The sequence below is a fragment of the Tinamus guttatus genome, unplaced genomic scaffold (assembly GCF_059628265.1).
Source record: "Tinamus guttatus ecotype Peru unplaced genomic scaffold, ASM5962826v1 Tinamus_guttatus_pri_ptg000083l, whole genome shotgun sequence".
Lineage (NCBI taxonomy): Eukaryota > Metazoa > Chordata > Aves > Tinamiformes > Tinamidae > Tinamus > Tinamus guttatus.
The window spans coordinates 1,784,721-1,807,632 of NW_028288617.1; the positions used below are offsets into that span (position 1 = coordinate 1,784,721).

At 39.8% G+C, this 22,912-nt stretch overlaps 1 protein-coding gene across 2 annotated transcripts in view; it reads right to left on the reverse strand.

Annotated features, from left to right (window-relative positions):
- The window catches only part of FRMPD4 (FERM and PDZ domain containing 4), a 292,161-nt gene that overhangs the window by 29,619 nt on the left and 239,630 nt on the right, over positions 1-22,912 (reverse strand). For both annotated transcript variants that reach the window (XM_088520224.1, XM_088520223.1), the window contains exon 5: positions 2,851-2,896. In XM_088520224.1, coding sequence (XP_088376350.1) covers positions 2,851-2,896 — 46 coding nt within the window. The remainder of the gene's footprint in view (positions 1-2,850; positions 2,897-22,912) is intronic.

Genomic DNA, 22,912 nt, shown 5'->3' on the forward strand with positions numbered 1-22,912 from the left:
GGCAAAGGTGTTAAATATGATTGTGAAAAAATGCTGTTTATGTACATACTCAGAGAAAAAAATCATCATTCTGCACTGACTTCTTAACTTCAAGCAGTCAAAAACACCTTGTTCAAAAGACTCATATGAGGCTTCAAAATGATTTCTAAAAGTACAAATTGATATTATTTTTAATCTCAGGTTTCTAAGTGTTTGGAACAAACCTGCTTCTTTTTTATATGCTTTTTTACCACTAAGCCTTGATACTGCAGAAGGTCAAGCAGAATGAAAAATAGCAAGAGATTGTCAATAAAGTCTGCTTTTGCCACAATCATTACAATTCATAAATGACTACTATTTACTGGAGTTTGTTTGTAAATTTTGTTTCTCAGACATGTTAATTGCATTATGACATCTCTTTTAAAATGGTCACGAAATTAAAAAAAAAAACTTATCCTTTTTCCATCACAAAACTTATGAGCAACAAAATTGCCACAGAGCTCAACTGGGTCCGGATTATATCCAAGGACCTCAAAAGATTCATCATGAAAGCGACGTATCATATGATTGCTAAATATTAAATCTGAACAGATAACAAAACAGGCACATTACTTGATTTGAGTAATGCTAAGAACTTAATAAGGCACCAATCTGAATGATAGTCCATTTATAGAATAAAATGTCCAGAAATGATAAGCAAATGCCATAATTCTAGAAACAAAATTTTAAACCTCTTCAAGTGCTTTAGCTGTTCAGTGACTTTCTTATTTACTAATAGCAAATACTAATAGTAATACTAATAGCAGTGGTGATATTAACCCAGCAGAGATTTATTGGATTGATGGAAAGCATAATGCTTTGGTGTGCTTAATAATTAACATGAAATTTTAATGAGTTTAACCATTAAACAAAAATAAATGCACTTATGCAAAAATTATGTGCAAAAGCTTTCAGAAAGTACTGTGTGAATTCCAGAGTACCATAAATCTGGATTATTTTTGCTTCCACCTGCAATCCTAAAGAATGGCTGTTTGAAAGCATGAAAACAATACAATCTCTAAATAGTGTAAATAAAAACAATTAAGAAACAGCACTCTGTCATGTATCTTGGCAGGTATTTTTCATGCAGTCATAGAAACAAAAAGGTTCACCATCAGGAAGAGAGATAGCTGAAATGTTTCTAATGATGTATTTCTCCCAGGAAGAGAAAAGAGGGTTCAGTCTTTATTTAAAAGTTCTTAGCTTTCCTTTGTCTGGTTTATATTTCATCTTTCCAGTTTTAGGAGCAGAATGATTAAAGAGAAAAGGAAGGAGGCAAAACTATAGGAAAAAGGAAACATGTAAGTGTCATACCTTTTGAGAACATAAGCATTGTTCAAAATTGAAACAAAATGCATTTGCCAAGGGACCAAGAGCACTCAGAAGGACACCTGCTTCTCACTGAATAGAGGAGGATGGCAGGGCTGGCTACGCTGGGTAATGCACAGGATGGCACATCTGAGATGGATGCCACCTAATCAGCACAGTCCAACACAAGCCCAGTGTTGAAGAATAACTCAGAGTCTCCTCAGACTTCACAGGCTGGGGTTCACACGAACTCAGGGCCCAAATTTGGGTTCACACACTGACAGCTTCCCTACTTCTTCTCAATCCTACACATACTTTTGCTTCCACTGCAAGAGAATCCAGGCATGAAAGTGATAAGAAAGGGAAGCTATAATTTGACATAGCCCTGGCCTAGACAGTGGGTGGAAACATAATGTGAGTGGAAAAATCTGAAAGTTGCAAGTTGTAACAGTTCAGACTCAGCCATTAAATTCCTTCCACGTAAGTATCCCTACTTTGGGGATGAAAATAGGTGATTAAAGTTAGTACTGATATCCATACAGCTATCACATCTTCTGGCTGCTCTGAGGACATGCTCAGGGAGACAATCTTCACAAGTGAGTTAAAACTCCCTTCATCCCCAGGACATGGGTGCTCTGTCTGCTGAGGTAGCAGTGGGCACGTAGGCTGCAACACGCATGCTAGAGGGGGGCAACCCAATTTCATGGATAAACAAGGCATGTAGCCTATACTATTCTTCACGGGAAGCACAGTACCGTTTCTAGCTCAGTGGCATCTAGGAATAGTTTATTTACTGAATAGCTTTTGGTGCTATGTAAGGAGAAAAGCAGTTTCTGCCTTGTGAGGGCTCAAATAAGGGCTGGATCCAAGCAAACTGTGAAGATATCAGCTCATAACTTATCTTCTTCTCCAGAGTAACTGCTGGAGGAAGACGGTGCCTGCACAGGAAATGTCTCCCACTGGACATGTTGTGCACAGTTCATTTAGGTTTACAACTTCTCGTATGTTCATTATAGACCAGCTTGCTCTCCCACCAGCAGCACAGCAATAACAGGCCACAACAGCTCAAAGGCATCCAGTACTACACTTCACGGCCTCCTTTTAATTCAGCAAGCAACCACTGAGCCAAACCCACCTGCACTAAAGCACAAGCCCTTTTTTCACCTGGCATCTACAGGAAGGAAGCCTGTCTAGTGTATGAAGTGCAACCCTGTAGCAGCAGCAAGGTGGACCCCGGCAAATCCAGGCCCTGCGACAGACCAGGCCTCGAACCCAGGGGGGCTGCACTGGGTGAGATGCCCATATGCTTCTAGCGGGGGGAGTTAAAACACACCATTATCATTTACCTTAAATTATTACATTGAGTGCAGGACGCGGTAACACACTGTCTTAAATATCGCCTTTAAAAACACGTCTTTTATCTCATTTTTTTTCCTTTATTGCACAGATAAGGTAGAGATGCAGACAGCACATAGGCTGCTATGTGGCTAGGAAAGCAATTTCGAGAACGACACAGATACTTACAGGGTAGGGTTGAACAACAGTAAGGAGGATTGATTCTTTGCAGCTTCTGTGAAAAAGCAGAGTAAAACAGAGTAAATATTCATAGTTTTACACGGTAGAGATAACCAGCTTTTCTTTTTAAAGAAGAAAAGTGCAGTCCCATGACAAAATGTTTATTACAATCACATAGCAGAAAATTACAGAGATTAATAATATGGCAAAATAACAATGAATATTAAAAATAGCATTTTTTCCAACATAAAAAAGTGAATTGATCTAACTCAACAGTTTCTGCAGAAATACTTGCTTTGTCAGAGAGGCTCACGTACTGCAATGCTGGTTTTCTCCAATGAGAATGGAATAACATCTGATTAATTCTATGGGTTCAACATTTGTAAGCTACATATTTCTGTTGTCTACTTAATGAATACACATTTTTATATCATCTAGTTTGTAAAGGTAAGGGTAAATTTATCTGAAGACAGCAGTATTTTCAAAGCAAAAATTAGGACAAAATTCGGCTTGCAGGATCCTAGCTCTTTTCCATCTTTTTTTTTTTTTAGTGGGTGGAGAAAGCTTAATATTTGAGGAATAGTCCAGTTAGTTAGAAATTTTAGTGTTTTTTTATGATATTGCTAAAGAAAAGTCTGGATTTAAAGTTGTATAGCTTTTTAGGAAACTATTGAAAACAGAACACATAAGCAGCTCTAAACAAATTGGTTTACAGGACAAAGAAAATAAACCAATGTGAAAACTAATAAGATCAAGAGGCTAAGCAACTTAAATGACAAATAAATGCAGATTTTCCATTATTGATAGGTAGTTGGTGTGGGCAGACAACTGAGAAAGAGTTAGAGCAAAGTGGAAGAAGGAGGAAAATAACAATCACAGACTAGGGCAATATTAGCTAAGAAAATGTCAGTCGCCATTTTGTTGAGATGGCGTTGATTTTCTGTTGGTTTTACTAATTTCAAACACAATTAATTGCTTGTTTATTTGATATATTGCTTGGTTAACTGAAGTGCAACTGATTCAGTATGCCTGAACTGTTCAGCAGCACAAACTAAAATAAATCACACTGTATTGGCCTTATATCATCTTATATAGCATATTCACATCACTGAGTGCCATTTAAAAGTCAACAAGCAAAGAAACTAGAAGAGAGACTGACAGATTCATAAGAAAATTGATCCGGAATATCAGCCCATACTTGTCATCTCCCTGTCAACTAGGCTAACACATTCTATGTCTGCCTTTAGCCAAATATCCCCTACTTGCAGTAAAATTTGTAGAACTTCATTTTTTACCTGTTTCTTATTAGATAAAATATTTGTACCATTACACTAAAAGAGAGTAGGTACACTTTTCAAAAGCAGGGATTAAAGGCTTTGATTTTCATTTGTGCTTAGAAGAACAGAAATAAAGTCAGATTACAAAGCTTAAAAATAAATGAGGAGCTACACACGATGAAAATGAAATATTTTTCCAAAATGCAGTATAATTGTATCCCCATTATGTATCATTCTAAATACTGTAGAAAGCTTCCAACACTTGCTTTTTCATTTAAGAAACCATTTTCCAAACTTATACTCCAAAAGTATAAGTGATTTATTCAATCATGAAATGATACTTACACCTCTATTCACAATCTTGATTTTTGGAAAAATCTAGAGTTCTTTTTTAAGATCTTTCAATTATAGCAGACATTTCTGGAAATCTCCACTGATGTATTTATTATTTCATAAAATTTGTCATTTTTATTCTTGAAGACTTTATTGTTTATAGCTTTAAAAAGAAATCTCCACTCTTGAGTTATTAGTTTTGACTAATAATTAGATTCACTGTATTTCTTTCTCTTCTACCTACTGTACTTTCAGGAATCGGAAAATACTAAATAAAGAATGTAAGTTATCTCAAGAATCTCACAGCCATATCTATGCTATATCCAACTGCCATTGCCATACTATCTAGGTATAGGAGTAGACAGAAAAGGTTGCAAAACTGTTAGCTATGGCATAAACTGCAGCCTGGAGACAAGTACTTCAGCTGATCTCTACAATTACTTTAAGCCTGCTGATTTATGGTCTTCATGGGCTTTCTCTAATTTTACAATGATCACCGTCTTCTGTTGTGCAGCTACCTTATAGGGTTGCCTTTAAAAAAGGAAAACCAACTTCTCATGGAAAAGTTTTTCATCTCTTCTCTATTTTCAGATCTGTGCAAGTGTCAGTATAAGCAAGGTTTATCCTGCACTAACAAAAGCTTTTCCAAATTAAAAAGGTCACTAGTTTTAAGAGATATTTTGAGGATGAGACTTCCTTGCAAGGTAATTACTTGCACTGGAAACCCTTAGACCCTAGACTATTCATTCAACATCTGAGGCTACAATAATGCCATATTTGGATTCATGCATGCTACACATTTACAAAGCAGGTATCAAGAACAATTTATAGTTCCCTCATTACAGTAAATATTTTCTCTAAATCCCACACTACATACAAAAACACAGTACAGTTACAAGAGAAATAAAAATTCAAACAGAAGCTGTTTGATCTGTGATAATCACTCATGACTTTACTACTCATGTTAAAACTTAGCTCATGTCCACAAAACTCCATACCACAGCACATCACTTTCTGCTTCTAGTACTGTTACAAAACAATATTTATTTAAAAGACACCCCTCGCACAGCACTGGAGACTGCCAATTGTATCATAGACTATATCTATCACAGTAATGGAAAAATAAGGAAGTCACTGGGAATGTACTATGATCTGTAAATTTTGTAGCTTAAATATATGTCTATTGATGTATGTCCACGTGTGATATCAGCTTATGTAAGCTAGACACATCACCACACTTAAATGTGAGCTACATTCTTTTAAAAAGCTTCAGGAAGATGGCAACGGCCAAAGCAACAATCACTGAAATCTCTTTTCCTTTTGCAGGAATATAACTAAAGTTAAAATAACTCAATATACATATGTCTAGTTTGCAGACATTTAATTATCTTTCACACTCCTTTAACCACAATCTAATCATTTTTCTTTCAAATTTGAACTACTGTCTACACTTCCTTTTAGAAGCTAAATCTCACTCAGGATCAAATATACACAATTATAAGTTTTGACAATGCTTGTAGACTTTTCAGGCACTCAGCTAACAGTGACAACAAAATAAAGTATCACTACATTTCTTTCATTTCCTGGCATTAGAGTTAAATGATGAGAATGAACTAAAATCTCAAAAGTGCAATGGGAATTTCGGTGATTCATGTATTTGTCCTTTCCAGCACCTTGCACTGTGATTATATTGGTCCATTCTCCCTTTGCCTAACAGCCACTTAGGCTGTAACAAGGAGAGAATATAGATGGTTTGAGAATCAAATTACAGAACATTATAAAGGTTAAAGTTGTATTACTAAGTATTATGCGTCTCGGACTACATGAGGCGTTAACATTCTGCTACAACCGTGGCCACTGACTTCGTGCACTTGCAGCTGGAAGTTGCTGTCTCTCTTTCCATTTCAGCTGGAAGTGGGCACAGGGATGTGGGGGCAGTGGAGGACCATGTGGGAAGAGTAGGGGAACCTCCAGTACCCCAAACAACGGGACGAGGAGACTCTCCTTATGTGTCCTACTGCAAATAAAATAAATGAGGAAGGGGAAGGATATAGAGTATCTGCATTCACTCACAAAACCTGAGAAAGGAAAATTATTAGTTACAGTATATTAATAAGCCTTTAACAAGGAAGCATATTAAGTATCTCTCCCAGTGAAGATGAAAAGAGTAACAGATTTTACACAGAAGACCTAGGTTCCATAAATAATTAGAAACTGATGTATAATAAATAGTATCTTTCACAGGGAATACAGCCAAGGTAAATCTTTTAACTTTTCTCCTTTTCATTGACACTGGACATCAAATTCTGAAGCTCTTGTTTTGAAATAGTATGCTTTGTCCCCTGCTATTTCAGGAACATCTTTTGCATTTTGAGTCATCCTATAAATAATAAGGGCCTGAATTTCATAATTATAGGGTTAGATACTATGATTTAAGGCATAATTCAGACTACATTTTTGAAATAAAGAAATGGAACTTGGACAAAAACTAACTGAAAAATGTAATAGGTTAGCTCAAATACCACATTCAAGGCAAATCAAAGTAGAACTCATCTTCAAATTCTAGCATGCAGGCTCAGAAAAATCATTCAGAATTTGAATGTGTTTCATTATTATGGAAATTAAGGTAGTAATAATGAACAAAGAGCTTGCATGAGAAAACTAAAGTCACTCTATTGTAGAACATTAAGAATGATTTCAAAAGGATCGTTTTGATTTGAGTTGTATAGGCATTTTTACATAAAACTTGCACTCTTCTACAGGAGCTCTCTTCACCTAAGGGAGCTATGAATTTCACTTCTCTAGACTTCTGTCACGTGCAATGGATCCTTGGGGAAGAAGAGTTGGCCCCAGAGACCTGCCTGAATTTCCAGGGCTGAATCGACCTTGCTGGGATGCAGCAGACCTGTCTTAATTCGCAAGGCCCACTCTTCTGATAGCGTGCAGCCCCTGTCTGCAGGCCTTGCAGCGATGCGAGCTCCCCTGCGCCCCTGAGAGGAGGGAGAACCCTCACAAGTTGGTGAACAAACTCCGGATTCACATGGCAGCCGTGCAGAGACAGCAGGTAGAGAGGGACTTCTCGGGAACACTATGCCTTTCCCTGAGGCCATTTCTGTCACTGCATACGCATAAGCTAAACAACCACGCTCACTAGTTCTGAATCTGCATAAGTGCAGATTTAGTGATGAGAGCTCAATATAAGAGCTCAGGTCTTCTCTGATACCTTGAAAAGATCTCAGGTTGTGTAAAGGATGCCTAAGAAGCTCAACTTCTCTGCATAGGAGGATTTCTCCAACAAAAACCACAGAGGAAAAAAAAGCAAACACACCTTTTCCAAAGGATACACTGGAACACACAAACTACAGGAAATGTTACTATAATTCAAAGGCTAATTCAAAGATAAAACTAGGCTGAAAGCCATGTTAGTGAGGGCAGATTGCTTCTGGTGTCTGAATTCCAAGCACCTGCAGATAAGCTCTGTTTATTTTAGTAGCAGGTGGAGAATCTCATCTTTCTGACCTTAAGATGATGATATTTCCCAGAAAACTCTAGGAAAATACAGAAAAATAAACAAAATATTGCCCATGTAGGATGCAGGGACTGCCTCAGAGGGTAGTGGTACTTCCATGTGTGCTTGTGCAGCTGGTTGTAGTGAGTTCCTGTGGGTCTCTTGGAAGATGCTGCGGACAGGCAGAGATGGGCGATCCTGCCATTGCGCCACGCGTTCCCTGGTTGGGTGCTTGAGAATGGCATTGCATCTCCATCTCCATCCCAGGACACAGACACAGGAGCAAAACAGGAAAGATAAGCAGACAGAGACTGATAAAATCTATCTTTAAGGGGGGAGATATGGGGTCCTAGTTCGGGGAGAAAGGGTAACATTGCCTGGTTAGAGGAGATGGGATGTGAGGCCAAGGTCTTGCTTTGTTTGTGGACACCCCAGGAGCAACACTGGAAAAGGATGTGAGGATCACGTTAGGGGCTGACTTTTCCTGGGGTGAGAGAGTATGGGCTTCAGCTTTTATTTTTGGTGATGGAAAGGCTATGATGTACTCCTTGATTTTGCAAAGGCAGAGGGACAACACTCATGGTTTGGAAAGCTTCCACTTACTATTAGTGGTAGTACCTGACCTTAGCCTCACTGTCAATGCAGTGAAATACTTGTGACATCCAAACAACTTAAACTTGTGAACTCCTGAACCCCACAGATTAATTTGAGCAGTTCTGCTGCTCCATAAAGTTCTTAAAATTTAAGTCTATCATTAAAGATGAGAAGGTTTTCCATGCCAGAGGCAGTCTGCACAAGAATCTTGGAATTTTTATGGAATTCCTGTTGAAAAGTCCGAGCCCTAAAACTGTACAAATAATGGATACTGAAAATGATCGCTGCCACATAAAATAGAAAGATGCAAGTGCAGGATTATTGCTGCTCTGCAGGATCAAACAGAAGCAGAAATACAGCCGAGAGAAAAGATCTTCTGTCTCTTAACATAAATAACTTCAACAATAGCATACAGAAAATTACTGTCAAAGCAAACTGTGTTTTATATAAATGTTCTTTCTTTTAAAGGTCTGGCATGGTGTGAAAGTCAGTCTTTAAAATTGTCACAGTCTGCAACTGGCACTAATTGGAGCCCTCGTTGGCAGTCTCACTAAGGGGCCAGCAAGTGAGCGTGTATGCAGGCTGAACTACAGCCTCTTCATCTGATAGAAGAGGGCCCTTCAGATCAGGTCCCTGGCATTTTTGCAGGGGTACACACAGGAGGTGCCATTCCAGATGCCCCTGTCATAAAGGCTTTGAGAACAAGTAGGCAGCCCATCTGTCACACTTGCACATGCACCAAATTCCCAAATTCACTCTGCTTCCTCCTTCATCAGCATTGCGGACAGACGTGCCCTAGGAGGTTTTTGGATTTCAGTAATTCATTAAGACTTGCATTCCCATCCAGCCAAAATGATATTCCCCTCCCAAAGCACCCAAAGTTGCTTATATTCTCAACTATATGCTTATAATCTTTGTAACTGAGTTACAAGCGTGCTACTCAAGCAATAAACCCATATATGCACTGTGGAAGAGTAGGTTGGTAAGACTGTTTGGAAACATCAACTGCAGCGCTACGTTGCTGTCTAACTGCTCAGCAATGCTACGTGCAGCCCATGACCTGACTGTGTCCTACAGGTGCCTCGTTACTGCATGGGTCCTTTGTGGAGTGCAATTCTGCACGTCAGTAACGCACAGAAGCACCATATTGATTGGGCTCTTTCTAGACAACCATTTTTCTGCTTATACAGATCTGACAGTCTCAGTCAGTCGCTGAGAGGACCCATATTTAAGCCTCAAGATGATGTAGATAACAGATAAAGAGTTATTAGATCTGGAGTCCTTTATTCCAAAAGAACCATTATTTGTTCACTTTGCCCAGCGCAAAAACAGAGAGCCAGATGGGCACATATGTGAATCCGATCGAATGAGACTTTCATCAAGTCAAACTGCTAGCATGCTTCAGCCACTCGATCATCCCATAAATGACTTCACGCTGCATGAGGATGCTATACTCCCACAGAGAAAAATGGATGTGTTAAGTATAGAGCTTACTCCCCTATTAATTAATTGCTCAGCTGTCCTCTTCTAATTAGACTTTCTGCACATTAGCTTTAAAGAATCCGAGACACAAGAAGCGTGGTAATATGGGTCTCTCAGGCCACTCCTCCAGGCCAAAGTTTCAGTGCTGATTTTCTTACCATTAACTGCAAAAGCCTCAGTAGCTCTGATGAAGAATTATTTCTCTAAGTGTAATACATACTGCACAGTATAAGCAACCCTTAAAGAGACATTTATAAGACATCTTTAAGAATGGTATTATAGAGATACTGTGCAATGCTATCAACATAACATATTTACAGAACGGGGTGCTCTCACTTTAAAAGAGGCAGCTCCTCTCGCTTCAAAATATCTCATCTGTATTTGTCAGGCCATGTTGTTTCCATCAAACAGTAATGACTTTCAGACAGCATTTTTGTGGGTATTTTAATAATCCCTTTTAGATAGGGCTTCTAAGTGAGATAAGTGTAATTCTGCGGCTGTCTATATGTGCAAAAACTGGTAGGTGCACAAATGCTGCCCACTGCATGCACTACTCAAGTAGGTTAAATCCATGCAATTAACTTGGTAACACTTTTCTTTTGGACTAACATACTTACCCAGGGCTTCCAGAAAAAATAGACTTTTCTAAAACACTGACATATCAGAACAAAATGTAAAAAAGATAATATTCCAGAAGTTCTGATCAAATGCTGACATGAAAAATTATACTTTGAATCACTGGAATGACCTCATGTACTGATTTTCAGATCATCCACCAGAGCTGTGGAGAAGCTTATAAAATCTACCTTGATTACTCAGTCATAATATTTCTTAATTTTAAAAACTGGAATTGCCATAAATTTATTACGGCTACATAAGTGGTCACAGAAAATGGCATTAGAAAAATGCTAAATGGCATTACAGCATTACAGCAATTCTCCAATATACCAAATATTCTGAGATACTTCTGATGTGCCAATTGCCTTTAGAATTCATTTTGCTAGGTCTGGGAAAGCAAAAAGCTAGAATACTTTGAATGCTTTTCTGGACAGTTCCCAGATGTTTCTCTAAATTAATCTGAATTAGATTAAGAGGGGTTTTCTCATGCCCTACTGAATTTTCAGCAATTGCTTAGACATCTTGATGCACTTACAGAGTCATTTGAATATTTACCTTAATAGTTGAAATAGACAAAATAATGAGATTGGCAGGACTCAGGGAAATGCTGAACCTTCCAAACCCTGAAAACTGGTTGCAATGCCATTCATTTACCAGAGTGCAAAAGAGAGATTCAATTAACAATTTGACGGACAGGCTGAAAGGGATGTTCCAGAAGGTAAACTTCACTTTGACACCCACATACTCAAAGCTTTTGCATTGTTTTTTTTTTCTCCTTTTTTTGAAAGAGAGACAATGTAAATTTTCACTTAAGAGAGAAATTCTTTTTGCTGTTGGTTTTATGTCTCTCTGTTGGCAGCATATAGCAGAGTTACAATCAGCCCTTTTACTTAATAACTTAGTTTCTCCAGTCTCGCTGCAGCTGACCTCTCGTGCACCACTGGAAGTCAAAGTTTTGATTTCATCAAAGCTGGGCTACTGCTCTTCATTATAAGTGGAAGAGCAGCATGGAGCCCGCTTATGATGAGGACATCCTGACCACAGAGAAAAAAAATGCTTAAAAAGAGCAGTAAGAATTCTTTGACTAGTCAAACAGTATTGGGAAAAAAAAAAATCAGTAGCTAAGGCCCAACAGCTATGGTTATGGTTGATAAGACCGTAAATCAGGCTTTCAAGGCATCGGTATCAGATGAAAAACACTGTGGTTGCATACTGCAAAGCTCTGGGCCAGGGAGCCACCGCCATCCATCAGCTCCCACCCGCTCAGGGACTCTCTTTGCTTTGGCTTCAACGACACAGATTTTACACTGGATTGGTTTATTAGCTCTCCTTCAGCAAATGCCATAAAGCTAGCAAAGAAGCCGGCGCAAACTTCACAACATGTCTAATGGCTAATTTCACAGAAACGTGATTATATGTCTAGCTTGTACTCAGCTTAAAGTGCTATCGGTGGCGGAACGAGGAAGACACAGCCCTGTAGCCATCAACCATGGAGCTGCTGCCTTCAACAACAACCCCCGGCCTCTACCGGCGCCCACCTCTGCCTACAAAGGCTTGGCAAGGCTGAGGCTGCCAATACACTGCTCTTCGTATAAGGAAAATATTGTTTTAAAATTGTTTCTACTTTCCCAAGAGCCTCCCTCTATTCTGATTCTGTCATACTTGGACATACCTGGGACAGGCTTGCTTTACAGCAGCATTTTGCACAGTCTATTGAGATTGCATGAAGCCGAAGAACAACAAAACCAAGTAACTCAATAAAATGCACTACCTAATGCTAAATACTTTGAATGCACAATTAAGACTATGAATAAAAATAAACATTGTTGTTTATGTTTAGTTACAAAACAACAACAAGAATGCAAGGAAACCATGTACTCCAAAAATACATTTTAAAATGAATTTGGAAAAAAGAAGTGAAGTCAGAAACCGCACAGAAGAGACTCCTGCACCAAAAGACTGAAAAAAAGATCTATAAAAATTACACATTAAAGAGGAGGAAAGATCACTAAAAATGACAACAAACCTTAAAGATATTTTTATTATGTGACAGATTACCCATAATCTTTTACAGTCAAAGCTTCATTTTCATTTACACTGAAAGCAATAAAAATCCTTGCTGCTGCTATGCATAATCTGTACTTTACTGGTATTTTCTTTGAGGTTAGGGCACTGTGTATGTAGCAAGGTATAGTCAGCTGTTCATATACATCCTTCATTCCTGCAGCTATTCATTTCTTTAATGCTTTTTTAAAAGTAGAATAAAATTAGATACATTCAGCTGATTAAATGCTAACCTGAATCTATTAAATGGTTTAGAAGCATCTTGTTTTAGACAGTTATCTGGGATTTTATTAATAATATGTAACAATCACATAGTGATTTTTATGTCTAAAGTACTTTATGAGCATTGTATTAACTCTAAGTGACAAGGCCAATGAAGAAATAGAAATTAAGAAGAGGAAGACAAATTCAGACACAAATAAAGCTCTTGAATTCAGAAGCATATTGTATTTTCAAGCACTGTATGATATATACTTTTCTCTGTTCAATATTACTGGCTTTATTATTGTTCCTCAAGAAAAAATACGTTTATTCAAAGAGAAAATCATATTTTTCTTTCAGATGCCTGAATGCTATTCATGGTGCTTTTAACTCTTGCCTGCTTTTTCAGAACCAGGCATCTGATACAATCTGATCTGATCTATTATCTCTATTCTTTGCTATGGAACAAGTTATTATTGAGTATGTTTTAAATAATTATTGACTGATGGAAATAGCTTTAAGGATAAATGTTCAAGATTCATTCAGCTCCTCATTAAAGAAAGTTTCAGTTGTCCGTGACTGGTTTTTTTGAGTTTTTTATTATTATATCTGCAAGGTTAGACAACTGGTGAGCTGCAGAGACTAATGAAAAATGATTTTTGCTTACTGAGTCTGGAATAGAAAATTGGTTGGTCAGATGCCAAAGACATATCCATGTGCCAGTGAGGCAGAGTAAGTCACAGCAAACGTGATTTTATAATGATTTGGATGAGCAGCCAAACAGGCAACTCCTCTTAAACTACCAAGCACATGGCACAGTAATTTGTGCAACAGCAGGCCACAAATTTAAGCTCTTTGATCACATTCTTGTCCCCACAAAAAGACATACTGCAATTTTCTTTTAAACTGCAAGCCTATTATAAAATAGATATAAAATACAAGGAGAAACTGACTCAGAATTGTTGACAGGCAGTTAGCAACTTGTTTGTATTAAATTACAATATTTATTCAAAAAACCCCATCATAAACACATACCAGAAATGTGGAAAATTCAAAGTTTTTTTCTGACGCCTTTCATTTTAAACAAATGGCCAGACATTTATTTATTATGTTAAAATCAATAATAAAATATGGGTTTAAAAATCTATTCCACTTAAATCTCTGTGCAAGCTTTCAAAGTCACATACTTCGATAATTTTCAGTTAATAAATCCAGAAGTGTGTGTTAGTGGACTTAATTCATGCTCCTATACCCTTCAGTTTGTTTCCTTTTTGCATCGGTAGAAGTACTTAATATGTTTTACATTTGCTTGGGGACAATGGATCACTAACAAAGACTCACTGAAAAATTAAAAAGTGAATTCACAGTTCACATACGCGTGATAGTTAAGGCATAATTTATATTTCACTTAAAGCAAAAATCTTTCCTTGATAAACGCAACCACACTGCAAAACCTAAGGGGTGAAGGGGTGCTTGAAAATGGGAAAAGAAAATTATCCTGCAAACACGAACGAAGCACAAAATGAAGCAGGGGCCCATTTTCATGTCTGTGTAGCAGATGAAAACATAATTGCAGTGCAGTTAGACTTGCCGATGTTAACGTTAATCTAGATACCGTGGGCAACAACAGCGGTACAAAAGTGATGCCGCTCTGCTTGGCACTGGTTACCCCCCAAGAAAACACCCACACATGCAAGCCAAGTCTGTGCTCTGTTATCCAGAGCAGCAAAACTAAAATCCGCCTGCGCTGGGACGCGGGTGCCACAAACCCGCCCTGTCCTGTGGTACCCGTGGGTAGCCCCCGCCGGCCACCGCTGCTTGGGCAGAGCTGGCCACGCTGCAAAAATGGGGAAAACTAAGCACTGTGGTCACTGTCCTCTCTCACCCCTCAGAAACGGTGAGCGGCGGTCAGGACAAGAGAGAGGGCAGTGAAACACGTGTGTCTTCCTCAGGAGAGCGGCGAGAGGGCGAAGCTGCTCCTGGAGGCGGGAGGAGGCAAACACGTAATGCGCCATAGAGATGGAGACAGAAGGTGGAGGAGGAAAGATGGATGTTGGTACAGGAGAGAGAAAAAAAAGAAAGAAGGAAGTGACTTGCTAAATGGATTTTACAAGTATTTTATAAATGATTTACTTGATACACTTGTATTTTTCAGCTAACCTTTGCGGCTGATCAAGTATCACTCACTGAACACATACATTTGTAGCCCTGAAGAGAGTTATATGTAGAAATTGTTCGTCGAAGATTATGTCCTGTACAGAGACAGTAAATCTTTTGTGATGGTGCAAAGCGTCAGGTTGTAGCACAAATTGAAAAGCCAACATCAGAGCTATGACTGCTTTCTTGGGACCCAACACAGGCAACAGTGCTGCTTTCCCAAACAGCAGAGTAAAATTAATGACAATACCAATACTAGATTTAGACTAGCATAATTTAATTCCCAGGGAAATGAATTCAGTCATTTTACGCTTTCCATTGTGGAGACTCTGCGGGAGGAATGAAAGCAGGGACATCTCTCACCTTGGCTGGGCAGCACTTCAGGCATCGCTCTCCACCTTTCCGCTTTGAATTGCTTCCAGCACATATGCACTGACTGCTTCCACATGGACAAAATACAAAGGAATGCACGCAATTTCCTGAATGGGTCTAGTTTTCCCATAGCTGTTCTTCGGCTTATTACTGCTAGTCAATACAACGGCAGCTGAAAGGTAACCCCGTTGGTGCTGTCCTTAGGGGTATAAAACATGTCCTTCCACAGAGCTACCGCTTAATCAGCTTTCCCAGTGGATACACCCATAAAATAAACCCGCTTGAGTAATTTGTTTAAAGAGTTGGTCCTGAGCAGAATTATTATTTTCTGAACATACCTAAATGTACTTAAGTTCCTTATAACTAATTCCTCTAATGCTAACCGTACAAGGCACCACAGGCTGATGGCACCGCAGGATGGGCACTCTCCCCGTCCAAGGGGAGGACAAGACAAAGGCAGAATATCCTCTCCGAGAATCTGGCTGAGGAAATGCTGCATCTTCTGCTTAGGCAAACTGCAGGGACATCCTCACAGCATGAATTTACTTCCTACTCTTCCTACTTTTTCCTTAGTTGCATGCCGTAAATAACCACATTATCATCCAGAGAAACTTTTCCATCCCCAAAATAACTTTAATTCAGAGAAAAGACACTTCTTTAATCAACATTAGATCTGAATAGGATAATCTCATTACAAACAGATCTCTGCTTTCTGAATCTAAAAAAAAAAACAGGGAATGAGGTGCATAAAAGGTAGAGAGGTTTAATGTATAACACCTGCTGGAGAAAGGCATTCTGCTTAAAAGGAGGTTTTTGTCCTCTAGGATAAAATGGATACTCACCACTAACATTGTTCTTAAAGGTTTTCACTCCACAGTAAAAATAACTTTAGGAGCAAGATATTTCTCTTAATCTATTTCACACTTTACTAAAGCATATGAAGAACAAAGCAATCTATCTCAGTCAGATGTAGTAAGAAGATATAGTTTGGTGAATGCCTTAGTTTATTACATGTATAAGGCAATTACACGTATCTCAAAAGTCTTCCTGGGCTTCAGATTTCATCAGAGTTATAAAAAGTTTCTTACAGGTAATTTATGTAAGACATTTGTGTACAACTGCCTTGCTACACCTTCAGAGCTGATAATGAAACAGTAGATGCCCTTATTTCAAAATAGGTTTAAAATTATGAAGCCAATCACCAAAATCTCCCACATGGAACGTGAAGTGCTCACTAATTTCATCTGCGTAATGAAACAAGATCCCATGGATGGCTGAATCTTTCCCATAGTAATTGCTTCTCTCTGAGGAACAGCTTCACATCACAGTCAGATTTTCTCAAATACAAAAGCGGTGTGTGTTCGTTCTTCTAGGATTAAACTTACTTAAATGTAGACCTGTCTGCATATTTTACAGTTTAGCAGCAGGCTGACCAGGAAAAAAAAAACCATCTGTGCTTCATCACCGATGACCTCCTCTCTGGAGCTGCAGACAACTGCCCTACCAAGCTTGTATCAAGCTAGAGATACCATCACTAGTTTCCTGGATAAAAAATTAAGATATTTCACTTTGAAACTTGTTTTGGCTTGTCTCGATGGCTGAACACAGAGTGGGTAAAATACATGCTGAAAAACATGTACACATTAAGGTAAAGCGAGCTTAAGCAAACTCTCAGGTTTCCTCCATAATCCAACGGGCTGTTCCTGTGACTAGAAGCGCAGTGTTGGAAAGGGAACCTGAGGCACCAGGCTCTGCCCCTGCAGCAGCAGGTGAGGCCTGGAAGGAGCCCTGGCCATGCATGGGGAGGCTTTAGCAGCTACAGGCTCAAACACCTCCCCTCTGGCATACACGCTATCCGCGTTAGAAACGCAGAGTACCTTGGACATGGTGTTTACCAGGAAAACAGGAGAAACAGAGCGTGGTGCCAGCTGGTTGCACCACTTCTCCAGAAAGTTGGAGATCTGGCATTTATGTCTTCCAGGGCTTGAGAAGGTTCCTTTCTCCCAAAGACAGTGCTGAGCCACCTGCCCAAAAGGCAGGAACTGCTGGGGCAGTGCCACTTGGTAAAGAGGAATTTGCAGTCACAGTGCTGGAGAGGGAGCAGCATCGGCAGTGAGGCTCCCCTCCTGGGACATGGACCCCACCGCTCTGCTCCCAGCGTAGCCGCTCTGTTTCATATAACAATTATTTGACACAAAATGCTTAAGCAGACGTTGAGCCTCCTTACACAAGTGCGCTAAGCATGAGCCATTACGTAAGAGGGGTGAGGGCACACGGCTGTGGGGGCCTCTGGCAGCAATGGGGAATGAACCTGTCAAAAGCCATCTCCTCTGCGCAGGATCCAGCGCCGTCAGTGTGGGCTGCGCCTGTTCCGGGCATGTTCCTGGGACGGAGGGACGAGAAGCTCACCCCATGAATTGCGGATGCGCAGGGGTGACAGACGGAGCTGCCGGCACAACTAACAACGCCGGGCACTCACACAAGCAGGGCTTCAGCGGTGACATTCACCCTGAATACCTGTAGCTATTTAAAAGCATGAGGTCTTATGGCTTACAATATTTCTCTACACACCTTCTGTAATCAGAGAAGAGAGACAGCTGCAAGCAGATTAGTTTCTCCAGGCTTTGTAATGGCTACAGGCGCCTAGCTCAGGCTAAAGGCCTGACTTTAAACACCCAGACACTGCAGAGAGAAAATTTTCAGACAGACGTGAGCAATTTTACTGCTGGAAAACTACCCTGGCCATGCAGAAGGAGGTCAGCTGCCTGCTCTGCGCTTTGCATGCAGGGTTTTAGGCACCTAGACTCCACTACGGACACTGTGGGGCTGGATCTCGTGGTCTGACTCCAGTATGATACATAAAAACATGCATCTCATGTACAAGCCTGCAAAATATCTTCAGTCAATCTGAAAAAAAGATAGTGAAGCTCTTCTTCTATAAAAATTTCTATGCTCAGAGGCTTCCAGATTTTTCTCTTAGGTACACATTCCTTTCTTTTATTGAACAGTTGATACTGTTATTTCATTGTTATTACATTAAGGTCTTTCATTTAAAGCTGGTTGACAAAATCATTAGGCAGCACAGCTATCCCTCACCTTAGCTACAATCACTAGATAAGCAGAATAGCTTCAGAAGTCTTATCTGCTCACTTGTACACACTGACAGTGATCTATCTGTGCAAGACTAAATTCCCTGTTCCAAGGACACGATTAAAATTTAACTCTCAAAGGGAGCACAACAGAAAATTTAGCATGCAAAGGATATACGTTCTTTAACAGCTATATTTCAAACTGCAAGATTAAAAATAGACTTTTCAAAATGCAGTCTGACAGAAATCATGGCAAAATCCCTTATGTTCCAACACACATAACATTCTTTATTATGTGGTCACACTAATTTTTTTGAGCAACCTGAAGACTTCTCTGGAGTCTAATTAACTGTGAATATGATTTTAAAAGCCAATTAAACCATTAGTTTAAAATTACACTTAGTGCTGATGCAAAGTGCTAGATTGGGAGCACTGGCTTGTGAATTTTCTCAACAGCTACAGGTCAGTAGTTTCTGGCTGAAGATTAAGAGAGGAGTCTACCCTCATGAATAATTTTGGCCTGTAGGTTGATGCTATCTGCTACAACAGCATGGATACAAGATCTGAACAGAAAGGTCACAGATCAGCAATTTCAGTCATGCTAAAAGACGTGCTCAGTGCATGAGCTCTCAGGCTACAAAGGGGCAATAGCCAAAAATTACATAACCCAAGGATATACAGAGAAGTTTCCCTGTAGAATCACATTCTCAAAATTAAAGCATATTCCACGTTAAAAAAAAAAAAAAAAGAAATGAGAAGGGGGAAAAATAAGTGAGGAAGAATGGGAAAAAAAAAAAAAGTGAGAGCTTGGGGGATTTTTGTTTGCTGCCTGTCCTTCCCCCACCCTCCTTCCATCTGCAGCTTCCCAGCAAATTGTCCAAGTCCCTATCTTCCCTGTGGCTCTTCTGCAGAATGCAAATAGGATTTCCAGAAGGGAAGCTTTGGGAAGGCCCTGTAAGGAGGAGATCTTTGCTTGCAAAATCCAGTACCTCCGCATTTGGATGACGTACTATCAGCGTCTAGAAAATCGATTAAAAACAATAGCCTCTCCTAGCTCTTTGCTTCATCCTGTGAGACCAAATGTCTAACTTTTGCTTAGCTGTTCTGCGTGCTGCAGTTGCCAATGTCATTAACCTATTTAGTCAGCCTGGCGCACTTGGAAGTTTTACAAATGCTTTGGAGGTAAAGTGACTTCTCACTTCATTCGCATCCCTGCTACTGCCTCGCTGGGACTGCTTGGAGGCCTCTGGAGCTCTTTCTTTCCTGGCCTTGGGCAAAAAAAAATGCCTCCTGCTCCAAAGACAGCCACATATTCTGGCTGATTGCATGAGAATCTATGGGTTATACAAAGGCAGCCACTGGAGAGGTGTATGGATTTATGGATCCCCATGGAGAGGTGTATGGATTTATGGATCCCCACGGGAAAGTGCAGCTCCTCGCGGCTGCCCCTCGGTCTCCAGCTCCTCCTGCCTCCCTGATGTGGGCTCCACGCTGCCCCACTCGGGAGAGCAAGGGCAGGAGCCCGCACCTCTCCCTGTGCCTGGCTCTGGGAAACGTTCCTGCCCCTTCCCATGCTGCCTGGCCCCAGCCCATCTACCATGAAGCAATGTGGGGAACTATAATGCTCTGAAAATGGAGGATTTCTTCCCCTTTGCACAATGCGAGTGAGATCTGCATGCAGAGTCATTCCCACACACTGCAGAGGGGAAGCTGGAAGGCAAAGGGGGAGAAAACGGTAAGTTCAACTGGGATCTCTGCTTGAAGGTTCCATATATATTATTAAGTTGGTCTTTGAATACATACACAGCCAGCAAAGGGCCTTCCCAGGGTTACGGGCCATGGTGTTGGGAGAGAGGAACCAGCAGGAAGGTACACGGTACTGCGAGGGTCTCAAAGACCTGAAACAACACAGAGTACTCCGAGCTGCTATGGGATATTTAGAAAAAGGAAGAGAAGAAAAGAGAGTAATGCCTTTTCTAACTAAAGGGATTATATAAATAAATCCTCCTCGAGAGAAAATATTCTGTCAATAAGTTCTGTGTGATCTCCCTGACCTTTCTCCAAAATGACTGGAGCTGGTCCTATCAGATATAGAATACTGGAATAAATGGACTTTGGTCTGATTTGGTCTGGTGATTCCTGAATTTCTGTGTTCCCTTCCAACTGATTAATTCAGTTTTAAAAAGCTTCTGATAATGCTCACATTCTGATGTTATACAGCACACAGTACTGACATTTTTGTTTGACATTTGTTTTTCATCAAAGTTCTTGAAGTTCAGCAATTGCTAGTGGAGCAGCTGTTAAACAGAATATAACTCTAAGGGCTGGATCTAATAAATTTGTTCTGTTTAAAATACTTAACCCAGGAACGAAGATGTGATCACTGAAAAACTGAGCATAATATATGCTGTAGAAAAGGTGCTATCAAGTAACTACATATTTTGTTTTTCCTATTTAATCTCTTTTTAAATAGATATGAATTTTAAATTTTAACACTTCTGACTCAGTCTGCTTTGCGTTTCTAATTTAACATTGTAATGGCAGAGGAGGACTGGAAATTAAACCAACTTACTTAAGGGAAGTAAAAACACAACATGATAAGTAAAGAAACTTGATTTGAAAAACTTTTCCTATTATTATTATAAGAAGAAGTACTGATGATGCATATAAAGGTACATCTTTATTTACTGGTACTGGTACTTCCAGCCAGTAAATGGTTAAACTATGTAAGTCTGTAGGGAGAAATGGGATGAAGATAGAGGTAGCAGAAGAGATGTGGCAGGAGGGGCTCTCCTGTGCATGGTCCTTCGTTCCTTCCCTCCCTCCCTCCCTCCCTCCTTCCTTCCTCTCTCCCTCCCTCCCTCCCTTCCTCCCTTCCTCCCTTCCTCCTTAAACCTCTTCTCATGGTAACAGTGCCTCAGGAAAGAGCACATTAACTGATCTATATCAGAAACCGTACCTCAGTACTGTCAAAACTCCACCATTAAATAATGGTGCATCAAAGTCTACCATGATTTAAAATTCATGAATCTAGATATGATAAATTGAGGATCTTAGTTTTCTCATTTTTGGTCTTCCCAGTGTTCACTCTTTGCAACCAGCAAGACTGGGCTCTTACTTTTAAATGTGACTGGGCTTTCCACAAAATCATCTGAATGCTACTTGCCATAACACAACTGCCTAATAGTTTAACTTGGACATGACAGAAATATAGGGGAAAAAATACCCAACTGCTTTTCAGAATTCTATCAAAAACAGTTACTGTATTTTTCCTCCTGCAGCTAAAACTCGGAGTGGAAGGCTGCTGCCGCAAGCTGTGCATTTCCACTGTCCTCCACAGCAGTTTGCGCCCTGACCAGAGATGCTGGTGTGGAAATAGCACAGACGGACGGTGAAGCCGTGAAAAAACAGTTGTAACCATGTGCAGAGACTGTCCTGCTGAGGTGGAGCCTGCTTCCACGAAACTTCCTAAAAGCTGTGCTTGGTTTCATTTATTTCCACTTGACATTTACTTTCATTTGTACCAGTCCATAAAGCAGAGCGCAGTAAAACACTCTTGCAGCGTCTCGCCTATCTCCTCTTTGATTTTGCAATACATAGCATAGATATTGACCTTAAAATCAGGTTTGGCCTATCTATCTGAAATAGCTAATTCCCACCTGCTGCTTTATAAAGCTCCTAGCAGGCACCCAAATCACGAGAAGGGGACACAAGCTGGGGGGAATTAGGCAGAGTGATTTGAACTGGACCTGTAAAGGGTGCAGTGCAGAGCCACTGGGAATGGCCTGCCACAAACAACTCCCTGCACTACCAAGGTTCCTCAAATCAGATGATAGGTAAATGTGTTCTTAAAGAAGTCTGCTACCCCATCATCTGACAGCTATATTTTCCACAAATCAGCAGACTACAGCTGCTGCAAGTAATGCATGAGGTAACCCATTAAAATCCTGATCTAAATCCCTCTGGAAGTAATTAAAAGACCCTTACAAAGCCTTAAAGAAGCAGGCACTCCTTGCCAGATAGCAGAAGTTATATATTTCTACAAAGCAGTCAGCAAGCATTTTGGTATTTTAGGGTTACAGATATTTTTTTTTATAGAGTGAATATACAGAATATCAATCACATTGTAAATTCAGAGCTGTCTCTGAGCAAAAAATCAAATGGACGTTTTTCTTCATGTCCACAAAAACAAGTCCATCATCTTTCTCAAGCAAATAAAAATCATTCACAAAGCTATAGAATTGCTCTATTTTCACCTGTTTAATAGACAGGTATTTTAATAAATCAGGCAATGGCAGAGTAAGGAAAGAGTGATATTACTACCACATGTGTCCTGTTTAAATAATTAGAAAATGCTACATTTTGTTACATTTGTG